This window comes from Phaethon lepturus, unplaced genomic scaffold (assembly GCF_000687285.1).
Source record: "Phaethon lepturus isolate BGI_N335 unplaced genomic scaffold, ASM68728v1 scaffold10736, whole genome shotgun sequence".
Taxonomy (NCBI): domain Eukaryota; kingdom Metazoa; phylum Chordata; class Aves; order Phaethontiformes; family Phaethontidae; genus Phaethon; species Phaethon lepturus.
This window is the reverse complement of record NW_010545586.1, coordinates 26047-46120: the sequence shown is the minus strand read 5'-3', so window position 1 is coordinate 46120 and position 20074 is coordinate 26047. Positions and strand designations below refer to the sequence as shown.

Genomic DNA, 20074 nt, shown 5'->3' with positions numbered 1-20074 from the left:
GCAGGGCTCGCCGGGGAGCGGCGCGGGGGGAAGAGCTCAGGTCACCCCCCCGCGAACCAACGCTGGCTCTTTTCGGGGAAGTCGGCACGAGCAGAAAAGCAGACAGACGGGCGAGGGGACAGACTGAAGGGGTAAAAAAAAAAAACAACCCACACCTTAGGGATGCTACGATGCACCTGGGTGAGGAAGCAGAGCTGACAGACAGGCTGCTCACGAAGACCTAGCTAACCCAGCTGGCTTGGTGGGGAGGAAGGTGACCTTAGCAGCCGGAGGTGGGGGAGAACATGAAATTGGGCAGGAAAAAAAGATAAAATCCTTCAGTGACTGTATGGGGTCTCACGCTGCTGGGCCCACTTTAGGGTTTGCTCCTGTCCCTTTTTTGCCCTAAACAAGAGCTTTGTTATTCAAGAGTCAATTTAAACTGCTGTATGAAATCCCCTCCTTTCTGTTTGGATTAAAAATGCCTATATGGATGTGGGGGTGGCGGGGGACAGGAAGGCATGAATGCTGATGGCCTTCTATTTTCTGAAAAACCATTTCTTTGGCTGTTCTTAGGACATCTTTTAGTTCTGACCTTCTCCAGCTCCAGAAAGGAGTTTCCATTTGGAGGCAGGCTGTTCCTAAACCTCTCCCCACCTCCATGCTAATTACGTCCTTTCCTCCTTATGCTTTCACTGGGTACAAAAATTTTAGGCAGCTACTGGTAGAAATACAAATTGAATTAAGCAAAGCTCTCTAGTACTTCCCAACGCCACCCTTGCTTAGGCAAAACTGCAAATACTCTGTTGGCTACTAACAATGTCCAAGCTTCTTACTGGTGGGAAAACATTCATACGACCCCTGCAAAGCATGAGGCACAACTACTCCAGGTTACCCTGCATCATGGAAATGCTGCTTCAGCTACAGCAACCAAAAGGCAGAAATCCCCCCCAAAGGACACTGTTAACAGGTACAACCCGGCCACATCACAGGCAACAGCCTCCACTTCAAAACCTCTCCCCCTTCCCAACCCTGACTTCAGCCCTCAGGAGAGGCTGCTGGAGCATTGCTGGGTTGGGAAGCTGCTTACCATCAGCAACTTTTGATGTTTTGGGGTTTTCCTCTGGCATCACGGTGCTCTTGGCGAGCGATGCCCACCTCCGGACAGGGCTTGGGCAGGTGGAGGGCTCTGGCAGCGAGGTCTGTCCTTTGCTCACCTCCGAGTTCATCGAGTTGGCATTAAAATCAGACTCCAGCTCAGAACTACAGGGAAAAAGGGCAAGATGGAAAGAAAGTGGGACACATCAGAAGATGTACAACATTCATTTCTCTTCAGTGAAACAAGCACCAGTTTCAGCCCTGACAGCCATGCGGGCAGCAGAGAAATAGATGTTTTGCAGCCAGAGCTGGCATCCTTATTTTGCTTTTTTCATTGTCGTTATTGCAGGACAATAATTTGCAGTAGGTGCTACACAGCTGAGATATCCCCATTCCTATCGGACTTCTGCTGCCTGGATTCACACCGGCAACTGTTATATTCAGCACCTGGAATCAGACTGGCAGCGAAGGAGGCTTGGGATGAGACACCACACGGCTCGGTTAGCGGGGATGGGCCCTTCTGCCCACAAGGCTGTACCGGGATGAAGAAAGGGAAATCGCAGCATTTGCAATGCTGTAATCAGCCTACAAGCAAGACACAAGGGTCAAAACTCTACACTTTTCAATTTTTTTCCCCCCAGATTTTTTGCACATAAGAGACATGCCGTAGGGAACTCGCAGGAGGCCAAGTCCAGGGCAGCCCACTCCAGCTGTGAAGCGAACTTCATCATAACACAGATGCCTCTGCACTGGCACTGCAGGCAGAAAATAAAGCCAAGGAAGGTGAGGAAGTGCTGAGGGGGTGGGGGATGTCCTCGCCTTCCGCAGTTTCACGGAACCTATGCTGGAAATCATGCAGCATCAGCCGTTTCAACCCCGAGGTGACAGATAACGCTGCGCTGGCATCAGTGGCTTGGACGAGACCTCTGTAAAACTCAAGTATTTTGTTATTGCAAAACTTGGGTATTTTTGTTATTGCACTACCATCTTTTCTTATCATGCACTAGGCGCCTCATGGAGCCACGGGGAAGGTTTTGGACTGCAGCAAGAGGCTGCGCTTGGTCCTGACCCCCCACCTCAGCCAAAGTCCTGACCCCACTTTGGGGTGCTGCGATATAGGACAAGGAAGGAGCCCAGAGGAGAGGGTGAGGATGGCCACAGACCCACCAAACAGGACCTAGGCAAGCTGGAGGAAATTGTGTTAGTCTAGAGAGGAGAAGACTGAGTGAAACTACATGAGCAGCCTTCAAAAATGCAAGTGTTCACTCTCCTTGTTCCCGGGAGCCACCGGGACAGCCCACGGCAGAGCGAGCACAATGAGGTACCTGAGTTGATCACAGAGGCAGATTTTGGAATCCCCTTCCTTAAATGTAATTAAAAATATGCCACACGAACACGTGTGAACAGCACACACTTTGTGACCTTGCTGCTGGGCAGGAGAATGACTCTTTTAGGTGGTAATTAGCACTTTTTCAATTATAATGGGTTTTCTTTCATCTGTAAAGGCCAGACTGCAGGGAAAAGGCACTTTCAGGCTTTCTGATGTGACTCTGTTCCCACCACCATCAATAAGTGTGCTACCATCCCACTCAGCATATTTTTAATGCAAACAATACTGCTAACCTAATTCATAGATTTACTGTGATGATTAATAGCTCTAACTTAAAGAGGAGCTTACACCATGAGTAGTCCTGTTGGCATGGCAGGAGAAAGCTATTTCGTGTTTATGAAGCACTGCCTTGTAAAACGTAAAAATTTATTATAAGAGCCCGAGGCACAGCCCAGGAGGCAGGAGGAAGAAGAGCTAAAGAAAAGGCTGCAGACTGTACAAATCCAGCCTAAATGCCCCGTGGGTAGTACCCACCAGTCCTGCACGCCTGCTTTCCTCAGATCAAATCCGCAGTGCTGGGAGGCTAGGGCCAGCCAGGCAGTGAAGGTGGAAGGTACATGGCGCTCTCGGTAGGCTGAATCAGAGTGGCCTTAAATTTCACTACTCACACATACTTTTTAGGTGTCTTTCAAGCTGTGTTGAACATACATATATATATAAAATATAAATATATGAATTCTTTTATAGTTGAGATCCTGTGTGGATGAAGAGATACCACACTGAGACTGGGCAGAGTGCCACACAAAAGAAAAAGTCCTACCATTAACATTGATTGATATATTTCTGTTTTAAAGAGCAAAATGTTTATTTTCTTTGGCTGGCAAGGAGGCAAGCACTATAGGAGGAGGCTTTTTCTTCTGATCTCTGCTTGATAGGTGGTCATTATTCCCAAGTACCTGAAGTCTGAAGTCAAAAGCTGTGTCACCAAGCTGGTCTTTTTCCCTGTCCCACCGAGTGCCCTGCAGCCAGCTCAGCAGTGCCATTTGTGACTTGCAATTTCTCTCGTCCCCCCTTTTTAGGCAGAGGCTGGCCTGCTGGAGCAGCACAAGGTGAATGGTGCCCGAGCTGCCGCAGCAGCGGGAGGCTGACCTCGCAGCCACTGGCACCAGCCACGCCAGTGACAGATGCCCCTTGTGCCGCATCCTGCTGCTGGCGGGGAACCAGGGGCCTGGCCGTCCAGCTGCGGGAAAGGGAGCTGATCCCTCAGATCGGAGGGATTAGCCGACTTTCATCGCCGCCCATGTGCCATGGGGGCACTGTGAGCCGGAGGGTATTAGTGAGGGATACAAGTACACACTCCGCAGGGGCGTCAGTCAAACAGGTAGGAAACCCTTCCCCAAGCTCTCCATCATCCATGGGAGAAGAACCCCAGAGAGGTTCATCCTTCCCCAGAGGAACACCCAGCACAAATGCCGTTTAGAACCACTGCAGGCAACAGCAGAAAGTTGCCTTTGTAAAAGCGTTGCTCTCTACAAGCTATATGCAACACCACGAATAGGTGGTGCTGCTCTAGAATTTGAATGAGCTTCCTTACAGAGCAATAGCTCTGTGTTTGCAGCAGCTGGCTTCACTTTTTTTTTTTCTTTTTTCCCTCTCCCCCTGTCGTTTTTTAGTTCTCAGTAAGGAAAACTGCTTTACTTGGGAGATACCAATCTAATCTTTAGACAGAAAGAATTCCCACAGAATCCTACCCAGGAAGCCAATATATTCTAATTTGTACGCAGAAATCAGGCTTCTACTGACAGTTCCCCAAGGATCCTCAAATTTCAGTTTTCTTAGGGGTGGACAGGCCCTCAAATGCCCCAAGAGAGGTGCAAACTGCCTGATAATGCCCAAGGTGTGGAGTGACCACATCACAGGATGCACCTTTCACCACAACACACCCACTGCCCTAATCCCTAAACCGTTATTTACTGGTACACAGAGCGCTGAACCCAAGCTGACCAGGGCAATGTTTTTCTCTCTGATTCAGGGCCCTGTGTGGGATGTGAATGTCTGAAGATTTCCTGCAAAGTGAGTCATGTGTCTGGGGGATTAATGGCTGCGGTAAAGAACAATTGTTATTCTGAGCAGTTTTCCTTTTCTCCCCCCCGCTCCGAGTTGCACATACATTCAGTACTATATTTGTTATATTTTTCCTCAGTGTTCCAGAGAAAACCAAGCTGCTTTTATGCATTTCTTATAAGCTTACTAGCATTTTAAAGTACCTGCTTGCATCGCTGGTGACCATGACTCGGATAGCGAGAAGGTTGTGCTCGGCCATCTCCTCCTCAGGGATGACCCTCACAGTGGCCCACTCAGGGGAAGGGGGTGAGAACCAGCTCTCCAAGTCAGGGCGGTCAGGGATGTTCTTCGCCTTCTTCGGGGAGGTGGGCTCGTCAGCCACGGGCAGACAGTGGTCTGGGAAAGCAAAGGTGATAGCGGGGTGTTAGGGGAAGAGTGGGGCAAATCTTGCCCTCTCCTTTGGGTGGTCCTGGGCCACTAGTGGTTTGCCACAGCAGTTTCCACATAGGGCTCCATGCTGTCCCCACAGCACAGGCGAGGTACATGCACCAACAGGCTGGCACAGCAAGAACATCCCTCAAAACCCAGTACAGCCCTGCCAGGGTTCATCAGCTTGGATGCAAGGAGGAGGAAACTCCAGGGGCAGCCTCAGCTTTTGCAACTGCAGGTCCTCGCTCTGCTCGGTGGGACAGCCATCAGGCTGGGTGCCTGGTGGCAGGGGTAACAAAGACACATGCCAGCCACTCAAGTAGGGATTTATGGTCTCTTTTTAGCCCCCAGATGTCTGTGTGTGTGGCAGGAGGCAGATGGACCAACCAGGCTTTAGTTGCTAAAACTTCAGCATTTTCTTGCAAGTTTAGGTCAATTTAGGACAGCAGGACTGAGAAAAATAAACACAGGCTCTTGAGAAAGTTGGGTTTTTTTTAGTATGTACAGCAAATATAGCCACTGATTTGGGAGAAGCAGCATCATCACAGCAGTTAAACACCACCATCCCTGAATTTCATTCAGGCAGGAGGAATAAATAATAAAGCCAAGTTTCCCTCGCTCACCCCAGGTGATGCAGACGGAGCCAAAGACAGGAGATCATATCTCCCTGTAAAATCTTTAATTTCTGAGCAGCCTCATTTACCCACAGCCTCCTGCACAAATACAAATGTATCAGCCATGCAAGTTCCCTGGGACTCGGTACAGAAGGGACAAGTTACAAGCTCCAGGAGTGTGGCTTTGTTTGGTTCACCTCCCATGTGTAGTGCTTTTGACACATTTAACACTGTTGCTTCTAATTTACACCTGTATAAGTGGAAAAAAAAAAATCAGACCTGGGACACAGTTTGTTTTCTCATCTATTAGAGCACTCTACCTAGTAAACATCAATTAAACTCCAACTTCAGCTCCTCCATGTATTGCAGGAGTCCACTCACCCTGTCCTTCATTTTGCAAGGGTTTTTAACTCAAATGCCCAGTGCTTGCATGGCTTGAACATGGAAAACAAACCTGTTGGGAACAAAAATGCTACGAGCAGATCCTTGTCCCGGACGCATCAGAAGGACTACACACACCTCAGAGCCCAAGTGCTGGCCCACAGGACCTTCAGGAGCAGCAATTCCCCCGGCCATCGCACACGACCGTTCTCACACCTGAGAGACAGCGGCCACCGGGCGCTGCTGCTCCTGGGAGCCGATACAGCAGGTATGGCAGGTGCACACTCCACACTGTGCCGAGCTCTGACCCCATCTCAGATCCCCTGGTCCATCCACCACTACCTCCTCCACTCTGGTACCATTTCTGCGGAGCTGTGAAACAAGGTCCTCAAAACAAGCTGTGACAGCAGAGCTACGCCTTTATTCTGCATGATTCAGGTAGGTCCCAGGCTCCCCCCAAAAAAGAAAACCGGTGTTCTGACTTTCTGCACCTCTCCCAGTTACTGTTTGTGCTCACCCCATTTCTACATTTAGAAATAGCCACCACTGAGGAAAGCTCAGCTGCTGGTGGCAGGGATGACTGCTCTATAGGTACAACTCTTGGTGCTGGCCAGGTAAAGCTCCCTTATTCGCACTCACAGACTGAGTAATATGGCTTTGCAGTGGTTTTTTTTTTTCAGTAGTTTTACTGATTATGTTTCTCCCAAGTGGAACAGAGTATTGCACTTTTGAAAAGGCTATGGTGAGCTCTGGTTTTTCATGCTTCACAAAAGTCAATGTATTTTCTTGGCTTGAAAACTCAGGACTTCACTGGTCACAGAGTTGTTTTGTTGGGTTGGGTTTTTTTGGGTTTTAGTGTTTTTTTGGTTTTGTTTTTTTTATTATTCTACTTCTATGTACAAGAAGCCAAGGAGGAAGGAGGAACAGCTCACTGCTTCTCCAGAGCAAGATACTCCCATGCGAAAATACATGCTCAGGCTCTATGTCCAGCTCACTAGCACCACAACAGCCATGTGTTTCTTGATCACAGAGATTTCATTTCCTTTGGGATATGACAGAAATTCATCCCCCTCTGATTTTTATGCCTGACTTCTGCTTTGGCCCAGCCAGGCCACCCACCCCAAAGCCGCTCGTGGGCAGTACACAGCAAGCCTGGCCGCGTTTGGGTGGCAGCGTGGGAGTCTGCAGGTCAGCAAGGCATGGCTGCCCGCAGCAGGGCATGGCTGCCCTTCCTTGCACAGGGCCACGAGACCCTCCTGGGAAGGGCCCACTCTCCCACAGAGCTGGGCTGGACCACAACGTGCCATTTCTATTCTCCAGAAGCAGAAGAGAAAGTAGAATTGTAAGCCAGTTTGTAAAAATATAACTCCTTCCACTCAGCTTTCTCCTTAAAAAGATGCTGCATTTTATATGAAAATCAGAGCAAGCAAAACCCCACAACAGTTTTCCAGCTCTGCCCATAAAATTTGTACCCATGCTGGCCATAAGCTCTGCCGAAGGTCACTGTAAGCAGCTGTTGGAGAAAGCAAGTTTTGCCATTTGCTTGCACACTCAGTATGTATTCCCTCCCCGTCTCACACATTAATGCTTTCCCCACCACACTGACAGGAAAGAGGAGAAAACATGTTTATGACTAACAGACACACAGCTGGTGAGCATCGAAACCCACAGACAGACAGACTACCTAAAACAATTCCCAGCATGGTTCCTGAATGAGAACAGATTTCAGGTCAACAAGTCCCTCTGCAATAGCCCATTACACACCCAGTTTTAAAATAATTATAGACATAATAGTCAGAGTTGGTGAAGGACCTGAGGATGTCATCCAGGCCACTGGATGACAGTGACAAATGGCACTGTCACCTCTCTCTGAAAAGTAACATTTCCACACTTTTTTTTTTTTTTTTAGGTATCATGGTATCGCCCCTTCTTGAATTCTGGATACCTAGACATCAACCCTCTCAGGAATCTGTTAGGCAGCTGAGCCCTTTCTGAGCAAGGTAAGTTTGTATTCACAGGGATACTAATCAAGTTTAAGATCAGCATGCTGCATTAGCATCCACTCCACCTAGTGAATGGTGTCCCAGCCCATGGCAGGGGGATTGGACTAGATGATATTTAATGGTCCCTTAAAGGTCCATTCCAACTCAAAACACTATGATTAGGAAGCAAAACCATTCCTTACTAACATATTTAATCAATATTTGTATTGTGACATATAAAATTGAATTAATTATGTTGCACTCAACTCCATAAAAGCAGAAAGAGACTGGACTGTCTCGGTGTTTCAGTACATGGGACACCCACATGTGCACATTAACTCAAACTGGGTTACAAGTGCTGCAGGACATTCAAAAAGATTAAAGCTCCTACCGCTGTTTCTCATCGCAGGGCTGCACCCTGGCTAACAGGCTCAAACACAAGACAAAGATGTTCCTGATGCCCAAGTATCAGGGGTTTTTTTGAAGGGTCTGATGACATTATGCAATTTGACCAGTCTCTCCTAAAAAGCAGCCCTTGCCACCGCACCAGACCGAAACCCCGACCCTGTCTGCAGGCGCTGCGCGGTGTGGTGAAACACAGCCCAGCAGAGCACTTTGAAATCTCTCCCTTGCAGGAGCCCAATCCCCAAGAACAAGAGGGGTACGTCCAAGTACAGAGAGCAGCAACAAGCTGCTGCTGGACTTGTGTAAATGCCGCAGAGGAAGAATGTGGCCAATTCGAGCAGGAGCCTGAAGGCTCCGTAGGCCTGGAGTCTGCCTGGCAATTATTATATAAAAAGAAATCTGGGACTTCTTTAAAGCTCTTATTTTGCGCAAAAAGATAAGAAGGGCTGTCTGAACTGATTTCTCCTGAAGGAGCCCAAAGGCTGAGTACTTACACAAAGGTGAGGCATACATTTATGTGCCTCGGCAGATGCAAGGCTAAGCGACAAGCAGCCCTCATACCTCTCCATTCCAGCTGCGAGTCTTATAGCTCTCCCTGCACCCTGGACAGCCACCCGTCCTCGCAGCACCGGCAGTCAGGTCCTCGGCAAGATGTTGGAACGAGGCTGAGTGGGAGGACTCCGATTTTTTTGGGAATCTGACTCCAGGGTGGAAACCATGCTCTATGCCTCAGTACCCTGATTCCTGTCACACTGCAGGTCAAGAGTTAAGTACCCTGGACCGGCATCTCTGGTGACCACTGCAATTAACCCTGGTCATGCACCAAGTTGGCCGATAAACTGGCCCTCGTGGAGGAGGCAGACGGAGCCTCACTGGAGGCTGAGCCGTGCTCAGGCAGGGGATAAGCCAGGGTTGTTTGGCACTTCTGGGCACATGCAGCAGACCCCCTGCCATCCCTGCCCTCTGGGGAAACTCAAGGTCTTGCAGAACATTCAGATCCTAAATCCAAGGTGGCAATTCCCACATTAGCTCCAAGATACCGAATTTTGCTGGCGCTTGAGTCCTTTCACAAATCTGTGCCTGGCTGTACTTACCATGTTATCCCACTTCTTCACCAGAAGACATAAAAATGGCCTTACTGCTATTCCCAGAGGGGAAGAGGCACATGGGTGGACCAAGCCACTCGTCTGGGATTACCCGGGCAGCCTGTGACACAGCAGACACCTCCATGGCCAGCCGGTGCTCTCGCTCCCCAGGTTTCCTCCCCAGGACAAGTAGGAGATTTTCTACTAGAAGCTGGGAGACCGAGTCAGAGGATTTGAACTTTCCCAGATAAACACGTGCAATGTAAAAGCTAAAGAGGCATCCACTCTGCGGGACAGAAAAGGGCAGAGCCCTGCTTCCTGCCGATGCCACCGGTGCCATGCCCCTGGCCTCCACAGGGCAGCACCAGCCGTTCGCAGAGGAGAGCCCAGTCCTCAGGAAACAGTCACTCAAAATAGCATTTGTGCAAGATCTTACTTCACTTCCATCACGCTCACTTCATATTTCCTTCTCTCTCTGTCTCAGCATGCTAAAGACCTCCAGCAGTGAGTACGCCTGCTCCGTAGCGGTTTGGACTGGAGTCTCTACTAATCCTTTGCCAAAACGTTCAAATAATGTACCCGGGGGGGCATGGACAAGCCGTGCCTGGGAAGGCGTTAATCTCAGGCCGCAGCCAGCGGCCCAGATCTGTCACGCCAGTACGACCGCAGGGGCAGGCAGCACACGCCACAAGTATCCCGCAGCGCGCCGCTGGCCGGTTAAAGCGGAAACGTCCTAACAACTACCGACTCGCATTTTTAGGTGCTGAAGTCTCCTAAGCTGGTCAGTATGAGCGAGCCAGGGAGCTAACGCGCCCATTTGCAAGCCCTCCGCGACCTTCGGCGCTCTCCTGCGCAGGGCTGAGGGGGAGCGAGCAGGCCGCGCGGCCCTCCCGGCCCTGCTCCGGCACCAGCAGCAGGTCCCTGGCAGCCTGCGCAACCCCGTGTTCATGGTGTCTGTTTTATAGACTGCGCTTACACAACTGTACCTTGTCTGTCTGAAGGTCTGGCGGGATTAAGAGAATTTAAGTTGTTAACCTCCTCCTTACTGCACTGACATCCACAGATGATGATCCTTCCCCATCCATCTCGCTGCCCCAGTGCTTTGTTTTGGCCACACTATTGCTTTCTTCATTAATCTCCCAATTCTCCTCTCTCCACTGCCAAGCACACTGCCTTGCCTAATTTACCCCCGTACCTCCTGGCTGCCCCTCCCCAGCAGCCCTTCTCAGGGTGATGTCCCTACTGCTACCTGCCAGCCCGCAGGCTCCCGGGTGCTCCCTCCCCTCCTCTTCCAGCCCCAAAGCTCAGCAGCCCTCACCCAGCTACAGGCTGGCTCTGCTATTGCGCTGGGCAGCTTCTGGGGCCAGGGCCATCTTGCTGGCTCCACGGCAGGTGGACCCGGCCAGAGGCGAGGGCTTGGAGGGGCTCTGCTTGTAAAAGCAAGAGAACAGCTCTGCGGTACCACACACAAAAGCGGCCTCACACTTCCTGTTCCTAAACCGTGTGACAGAACCATAGATCCCAAATCGAGAGCGGAGCCAGGCTGGGTTGAAGCGCGCCGGCCAGCGACTGCACCTCGCCACCGGGCACAGGGCGGGCAGGAGGAGGTGAGGCTGTTCTTACCCTCACCAACCTGAGGGCACTGAACAGATCGACAAAGGGCACGCTGCACCATGGCGTGGTGTGGGAGACCGGCCTTCAGAGAATGTGCTGCCCGCCCAGCCAAAGCCTAGAGTGAGTTTGTTCACTTCAGTACCAGACTGCAGCCCAGCAGGACAAAAGCATTGGGTTTTTTACCCCCATTTCAAGAAAAACCTGAGTTTCTACTCAGGTGATTTGGGTTCAGTTCCTCAGTTACATACTTTCCTGAACAAAATGTACAAGTTACTTTGGAAAATTCCTCTAAAGGATCCAGAAACCCAAATCCTACTGAATCCAGGAAAACCTCTGTTTTAACCTCTATCCTCTGCTGTCTGTGTTCACAACAGCAATACTAATGTTTCCTCCTTTCCCTGCTTTGCCACGGTTAGTGGCACAAAGGGCAATTCCAGGCTTTAGGAAGTCATCCCTTACGCAGAGTTTCAGCTAGAAAAACCAACGCATAAGTCTAAAGCCCTTTAATACAGGAAAAATTTTGCAATGCATCTTCTAATGCAGAGCAACCCTCAAAATACCGGTGCATTCACGTCAGCAGTCACAGCTCTGTTCAGAGAACAACCCCAGGGCAGGGATGGCTGATCTTGGTGGCCTGGTGTCCTGGGACACCGTCATTTCCACACACAAGCTCTGCCACCCATCTCTTCAGTGCTCCTTGGTCTGAGCTCTCTGCAGCAGAGTCCTTCACTGACTTGCATTGAGAGCAAATAACACTGCTTTATTTTCTGGGGGGTTGGTTTTGGGTTTGTTTTTTTTTTTCCCCTTTTCACACAAGCAGTGGAGCTTAGCTGCCTTCAGTTATTTAAACAGCAGCAAGACAGTAAGTGATTTCAACAGAACAATCCTGTATTCATCTGGTCCTCCCACTCAAACACAATGAAAAATTTGGATAAACAATTTCTCCTTTGTCTGTATTTCAAAGCCCACCTCATCCTCCTCGCACTGGGGAGAAGCAACTGTTTTCCTTACCGGGTAAGGACTTAGCTAAACCAGGTGGTAACTGAGAAGTATCCCTAAAGCTTTGTCTGCAGGGCTCGCGTCCGGGTCAGCGCTCACCAGGAGGTCAGGGCTGTTCAAAACTCGCTCCAACGTACCAGCTTGGCCAAACAGCCCCTGCAGACCCCACAGACAAAGAACCTCTTTCCAGTAAAACACACTTTTATCCTCCATTAAGCGTCATTGCCAGGTTTTCCCAATTCACCAATAGTGCCAGCTCACCCTTGCAGTTGAGACACAGCAATTTTTTGCGCCAAGTCTCGAATGAGTCGCAGCCAGTGAGGGACAAAGACACTACAAGATCTCTGCAACGCTGGGAGGGTTTACAAAACTTGGAGGTGGATCTTATTGCAGCTGCACAGATATAGTCAAGCAGTACAAATCCTCAGTTTTTCCACATTGCACCAATACTCCAAACCCCACAGTTGTTTACTCACAAAATTAAGTTAGCAAGACCATTTGGACAGTAAGACCGTCTTCAGCCAGTTCACAGCATCTGGGTGAACTTGCAGGAATTCACACAGCAGACCCAGCAGAGACTGCAGCTGAGCGGACTGGATCGCTCAGGGAAGTTTGTACTGAGGAGCGGAGAGGGCAACAAAGCGACGCAAGCCTTTGGGATGGCACAGCAAGGCCCTGTGCGGGACTGCCAGCCTGCACCCAGAGCCCCAGCCCTTCAAAATCCTTCACTCCGCTTTAAGGGAGGACAGGCTGTATGAAGATGCTCCCATCTCAGCACGGCTGCCGAGCAGGAGCCAGGGAGGGCTGGAACCTTGGCAGGGGCCTCTTTTGAGCTGATTATCAAATCTGAGAAACAAACTGTAGTTTGTTTATGGCTCAAAGTAGCAGCCTCTAATTAGGAATATAATCATGGTTTTTGGAGGTCCCTGTACATACAAGTCCAGCAGCAGCCCTCCTGCAAGAGTTCTGAAGAGACCTTTCCCTTCAGCTCTCTGGAGATGCTCTCCCTGGCTGAGCCCTGCAGAAAGCACACAGGCTTAAGGCAGCTTCGTATTAGCAAAAAGCACGCAAGTTCAGTCTGGTGGTTTTGCTTACTGAAAGACCATTGTAACTGTGATTCTGTCAATGACAGGCTTGTAAAATTCACACACTTGGAGAATAACATCCAGTGATGATCCACCATAACCTAAAATGCACTTTTGCCTCTTTTTTTTTTTTTAATTTTTTTTTTTTGTACCAGCATCCTCAGTGGTCTGGATGCATTTCAGCACCTAACACCGCCTTCAAGCAGCGCCGCCCGCAAAGGCTCTGTGCCCAGTGGGAACGGCCAAGGAGGGAGCATGGCGGTGAGACCATGTGTGCAGTGCCGAGACCGAGCTCTGCAGCGGGGACAGCCCCGCAAGTCATCCTGCAGGCCAGAAACCAGGATGGAGAAGTCTCTCATCATGCGTGATCAGGGACTCTGAGATCTCAAGTGCTTTTGCAAATACCTCACTTCGCCTTCCTCCCTCAGGTACGAGGGCAAAGCTGACAGCCAAGCACAGCAGTAGAGAGGCCTTTCTTGTCTGTAATATGCTGCATATTACAGACATGAGCTACGTGAATATCCTTAAAGCCCTGAAAGCTTGCAATTAGTTTTGTTAGTCATTTTCTCCTGGAGTGATTTTAAGGCAGTTTATACCCATGGAAATACAGGGCAGGTCTTCCCCCCAGCTACCACACATCTGCACCGGTTTTGCTCAAGCTAAACAGGAGCAGCATGGCTGCACAGGGCCATCAGCCTGGCCCTGGAAGAGAGCAAACCTCTCCCAGCATCGCAGGGCATCACTGCCAGCCCCCCCAGGGCCCGAGGGACGGTTTGCATGGGGCACTGAGCTGTGCAAACCCAAATCCAGGATCGACGCTGTCTCACGGTCTCAGGACCGCTGTGCGCTGCCTGGCATGGCTGGGCCATGCCAGCTCTGCTAGACTGCTCTGCCAAAAAGCTCAAGCTCAGATTTTTGAAAGCTCAAATTTCAGAGCTGTTTACTGCCCCTCCATGACTAACAACTTGCTAAATGTTGTCTACCACCAGGCAAGATCCCTCTGCTACTCCAAAACAGATAAATGCATCATCAACATCCCTCCTGCTCCCAGAGGCATTGCCAACGCACCAGCCCCGTTCAGTGAGGGAAAGGTGCCGAGTTACACGCTGGTGTCGCACACACCGTGCCAATTCAGTGCTGCACACGGAAGCACTGAAACCTTTTTCCATGTTAAGCCATGCTTGGCAGAGCAATCGCAATGGGTTTTTGCTTAGCTGGTGGAAACACCACAGTCCCATGACCGTCCCTGGCACGGGTCCCCATCACAAACCTGCCCAGGAACAGTGTGCCACCACACACGTGGCAGAGGAGAGGCCCTTTCCAAAGGGGCTTAGCATCCACCCACCCGGGGCTTCGCAGACGGCAGTCAGCACCTTCTATGATTACCATTTATAAGGCGCTGATCGCTCCAGCGTCCAAGTGCCCCATCGGTAACACCAGGGCCGACGAGCCGATGTAAGCAGGCAAGCAGAGGACGTTATTCATACCGGCGAATCCCACTTGACAAGTCAGCCTGACTTTCTGCACGGGCTGCTGCTCCCGAGTCATCTGCCAAACCAGCGTCAGGCAAATCACAGTACTGTGACCTGACAAGATGACGACAAGGGCTCAGGAACCAGCCAAATTTGGGCAGAGCCAAGTCCCCGCTGGGGGCAGCTGGGCTGGATAGGCCGTTTCCCCCCCACCTCGGGCAGAGCACGCGCTGCCCGCAACGGCACAAAGCCTGAACTGTGCCAAACAACGTCCCCCTCCCCGCTGGGAGCGCTGGGCCAAGCGCCTCTGACACCAGCTGGCTGAGGGCAGCTGCGTTTATCAGCTTTGCTCAGGAGCGGCTGCTCTGTGCGTGCCTCTGCCCGTCTTGGACAAAAATGGTCAAAGATGCTCCACCGAAAAAATCCCCAACCACGGCAGCTGCAGCAGCCTCCGCATCAAGCCAACCCCGCCGTGCCATAAAGCAGCCGGAAGCGTTCACGTTTATCCTCCCTCCTCCTCTTTAGCTGGTTTTAAGTCACAAGAGGGGAATTAATTTTTAAGCAAGGTACAGTGGGAGCTCCCACAGTATTTCTTGGCTAAGGCGAGTCAGACCAAACAGGAGCCCCGCACAAGCGGAAAGGGGGAGCGAGCCTTGCCGAGCTAACCAACGTACAAAAACTTAAGCTGACATAAACCCAGAGAACATCCCTGCAGGCAGATAAAAACAGAAGCAGAGCCAGGAAACAAAGTTTTAAAATGGTATCAGCCTTTCCGCTTTGGCCACAACACACCCAGCGTACTGGTGGTCAGGAAGAAAGTTCCTGCAGGGAGGCTGGTCCAGGAAACGCCCCCGAGAGCCCCCTGACCCCTCTGGTTTGGGGGGCTCCTCACACCACACACAAGGTCTGCTGGCTGACTGGTCAGAGACCCCCCGGCCAGGCCCTCCAAGGGGGTAAGAAATTGTTCGTACCTGCTGCTGGCAGCGAGAGGGGACCCTGCCCCGAGGCCAGGCAGCTGGGCACCCGCCCCACGGCTCGGGGAAAAGCAGCCAAGAAGTGACCGATTTCTTACAGCCCTGCCCATGCCGCACACCTGCGTGACGGCCCCGTTCGGCACCGGGGAGGGAGAAGGAAACCTGCTGGAACTAGGCCTTGCAGCCTGCATTTGGGATGTGGTATTTTGGCACCACGGACACATCGTGGTTTTGTGACTCCCTGACGGCTGCGAAGCAGGAGCAGTACTTACCACAGCTGCCCCAGCGTTCAGGACTGGCAAAGGGCTTTCAGGTCCTCAGGTGAAAAGTACCCCTGAAATGCCGGGCACTGCCCTTATCAGTGGGAGGTGGGTGCCGCGCACCCGGGGCTGGCACACGGGCCACCTTCCCCGCTGTGCAACTGGCCCAATACACCACAGTGTCCCCCCGTGAAGACCCCAGCCTAACTTGTGTCCTGCTCCTCCGGCTGCCAATCCTGAGGCTCCTGGGCTGCCATTAAACTGTGTCACCCCATAATTCATTCTCAGGATGAGTGGAGACTGCCCGGCCTTGTACGGGGCTGCTGACTAAGGCAACGACAGGAGTGAACAGTTTTAACCTGAAGTTATGCATAAATGTAGGCAGCTCTGATGGTGAAAGCGAACCCCAGTTGGCATCAAAAGCTGACATTAAGAAATTCAGCCAGCAGACCACAAATTGATTTGTAGCACACCCAGCACACCTCACTGCCTCTCCGACTTCTTACTGTATAATAAAAAGAATAAAAGAAAGCAGGAGTCAATACAGAGCGGTGCTGTAAGAAAGCTGTGGGGCAGAAGGCAGGCACCTTCCCACCGGCGCTGGGGAAGCACAGCTGAAGTGAAGCCAGCACAGGGCCGGGATACAGCGCAGAAAGCGCTCTCCAGGGAGGCACAGCCCAGGGGGGACTGCGAGAGGGGACGGGGCAACGACCACACCTCCAGCTTGGTTAGACCTTGGTCTTGCTGCAATGTGCTGCTTACCAGCCCACACTGGAGCTAAACCCACGCTCAAACCTGTTACAGCTCCGGCTGTGCCCTTCAGCCCGAGCTTCAAAACACGTTAAGGCCGCATGGGAGGCTCGCCTGTGTTAAGAGCTTGAAGCTGAAGACATCCCATAAAGGTATTTCACGGATCTGCCTTAAGAGGCTATAGGACGTCTAGCAGTATTCCCAGACTGATGTCCTGCCCAAACTTTGAGTTTTTGTCACACCTGAGAAACTACCAGGCAGATTTCTGTCCTTGAAAAAGGACTCCTGGAAAAAAATATGATCTTTGGCACTTCAGATTTCAGTTCTTGCCACCTTTCTCCTCAGGCCTCCTTCATACGTCTACAGAAGCAACTTCCATGTTATGGTGGCCAATAGGGCAAGGAACAAAAACAACCACTGCTCCCGTTTCCATGGGATGGCACGCTGCTCCCTGTGCAATGGGGCCTGGCCGCCTGCCCGGCTTCCGACCACCAAAAGCAAACGCTTTTCTGCTGCCCCTTCTCCACCCATGGCCCAACGACAGGCTCCACCACGGCCCCCTCCTGCTGTCCCCATGCCAGGAGCCCGTCTTCTCCCACCCTGCCATGGCCTCACACCAGCACTTACACAAGTTCTGCAGCAGCAACACACTTCTTCAAATTATCCGTGACTTAACGAACATACACTTGTGAATTCAGGCACAAAATATAACCAGGGAATTTGAAGTTGGCAAAGCAAGACAGAACCCAAAGCACATTATTTTTGAATGCATCCGGGACAGTGCACATTAATGCTCTAACACAAACTAAGCAAAAATTCAGAGACAAAGGAAAAAAGTCATTGAAAACCTGCTAGGTATGCTAAATGTATATATTTATGGAAAATTGCTTCTCAAAAAGCTGTGATAACACACTACATATATTTACTAAAAGTTATAGAAATTTTATCAGAGCAATCTGTGTTAGTCTGGTATATTAATGCATGTAATAATTGTGAATTCTGGGCACAGCCACCAGAGTTTCGGTCTCTAGAGTGATCAGCATCTGTTGAAATAATACTTTTTTGCACACAAACTCAAAGCAGCAAAACATTAAAACAAAGACATTAATTAATACCTGCAGAAAAAATGCTGGAAGAGCAAATTCAAGACTATAGCAACACGCAAATTTCTTTGCAATTTCACATTTCAAACGAACATATCAGAAATTCCAACCATTTCAAACAAGTTTGGAGCCCACCACCTGATGAGATGAGATCAAAGCCTCCCTTCTTATGTTAACACAGTTCATGAAGAAAAGGAAAGAGACTTTGGGAAATATTTACATGACTAATATATATATATTTGGATCAAGCATTAATACATAATGTCTTCTGATCTTCAGTGACATGATCTTTCATGCAAAAAAAAAAAATCAAGTCATCTGCAAACATGTCATGCCTTCGAAAACATAAATATTAATGCAACATTCACTGCATTTCAGAACTCATTGTTTTGATAGGAATGGGAGGAATGAGTGAGCCAGAAATGAATTAAAGCCAATTATAGTAACTAATTGCCATAATGTTGTGGGAAAATGCAGACCATAGCCCTTGCTTGAGGTTGGAATACATACAGAAGCAACTTTCACTGGCATTTTATAGCTGCAGCAGTCTAGAAGAAACCATGAGGAACAGAAACTATTCTTCTTGGTAATGAAAGGCTGACATTTGAGTTTGAGCAATTCCCAGAAGTTTTGTCTGTAGTCTCTTCCCCCCCCCCCCCCAAATCAAGTATGCTTTAAAATTGCAAGATCTTTTTCATCATAAAGCACTAGCATAAATATAATAAAGGAAGGTTATCCTTACAGAATCCTGACTCCTTTGCTTTTCATTAATAGACATCTAGGCAGGTAATGCTGCATTGCTTTGAGAATGAAAGATTAGTCTGGCTTTTCAAAAGCAGCACACCTGTATATGTATTACCGATCCAAATGGCCCTAGTGGCAACACACCAGTTCAGAACCCATTTGAACCAGTATAAAGAGGAGGAAAGACAGAGCAACCCCTGAGCCTGCCAGTCACAGCAAACGTCACCTCTGCACTTCTAGTGCTATAATAGCATCTATAACTGCAAGCAGCTTTCAAGTCTTGGGGAAGCATTAACTATGTAAAGAGCCACTGGTATCATCTGCTCCGAAACCGTGATTTTTGGAAGACACCCGGTTCAACGGCAGCTCGAGACCAGAGTAGCGGCCCATTAGCCTTTCAAACAAGCACCCCTGCTAATTCCAGCTATACAGAGGGACAAAGCATTACTGCTTTGGGGTGCACCTGTAACCACGTGTGCTTGCTGGAGATTGAGAGCACTGGAGCTTTTGGAGAGAGCTCAACACAAGAGCACTGGAGGATCCAAGCCTCCTACTCACAAGGAGGTCTGCTCATGTGGCCAGAGAAAGACTGGAGTCCCAAATTAGGCTTGTTAAATTTGCTCGGAACTTAACCCACTAGTCTCTTCCTCTAGCAGCATTACTGGGAGCAAAAAAAGGAATATTTCATTTTACCATGTAATGATTTTGACTGAGAACGAGGGAACTAACAAATTTGCTCCCCTCACGTTGCTCATTTTGTATGAAAAAGAAAGAAAACAGACACTGTGTCCTGTCTCGTCCGCTAGCACTCCAGGGCACAGACTGTTTACTACCAGGTATATCCCTCTAGTGATAGGATTTGCTAGTAATTTGGCTTTTTGGGCCTTCTGCGCCACCACGAGCAACACAATTCTTACAAATCTAGACTCCAACATTACCCAAATTCCAAGCTATTGTACTGATATTTTAGCAGGAATAATTGAAACTTTATGAGAACAGCAGGAACATCTGATGCCTCTCAAAGCTTCAGTGCCAAACAAATCATCACCTTCTGCAGACACAAAAACATCTTCTGATGTTTCCATGCCACCGCCTCTGTCTAAAATGATCAAGTAAAGATGGCAGAAATGAGCCTACTCCAAAACTGTAAATTATGCAGAGAGTAAATTTGGTTTTACCCAAATTGCTTTGTCCATTGCAATTAAGGAATTGCCAAGTACCGTCTTAAATGGTATTCATCCCCCTATGTTTTCATTATGCAATTCATCTCTCCCTCAGACAGAAAACTTTCTACTGTGCACGGTGGCTTTTTCTTTGGCAGGGAAGATGGAATAGTTCGTTGGGAATAACATTTGTTGTTCTTTAGCAAATGTTGTCTTTAGCAACACGTTCAAAAATTCATTTCTGTCATTCAATCAACCCTAGTGAGGCTCAGTTTGAATTAACCTAAAAAAAATTACACAATCTTTCCATTAAATTATCGGGGCTATTCTTTCTGGGATTTGCTTTTTTTTTCTTGAAATACAAAAGGAAGAAATTATAGCTTAAGAATTGCAGAGCAAGCAAAAGAAAGAAGATGAGGGGGAAGAAGACTTAGGAAAGGTCTTTTGGAGAACCTGCTGTTTAAAAAGAACCACAACACCAGCTTTAAAAACAAGAATGAAAATTATAAAAAAGCCATGACAGAGCAAAGGAAGACTACATAA

The 20074-nt window shown here is 49.4% G+C and overlaps 1 protein-coding gene across 1 annotated transcript in view; it reads right to left on the bottom strand.

The window, feature by feature from the left end:
- MICALCL (MICAL C-terminal like) overlaps window positions 1-6090 on the bottom strand; it is a 35868-nt gene extending 29778 nt beyond the window's left edge. The window contains exons 1-6 of the mRNA XM_010289009.1: window positions 5969-6090; window positions 5604-5764; window positions 4675-4867; window positions 3419-3647; window positions 1616-1662; window positions 1070-1242 (exon numbers count right to left, since the gene is read on the bottom strand). Coding sequence (XP_010287311.1) covers window positions 1070-1242; window positions 1616-1662; window positions 3419-3647; window positions 4675-4867; window positions 5604-5764; window positions 5969-6090 — 925 coding nt within the window. The remainder of the gene's footprint in view (window positions 1-1069; window positions 1243-1615; window positions 1663-3418; window positions 3648-4674; window positions 4868-5603; window positions 5765-5968) is intronic.
- Window positions 6091-20074: the final 13984 nt, after the last annotated feature.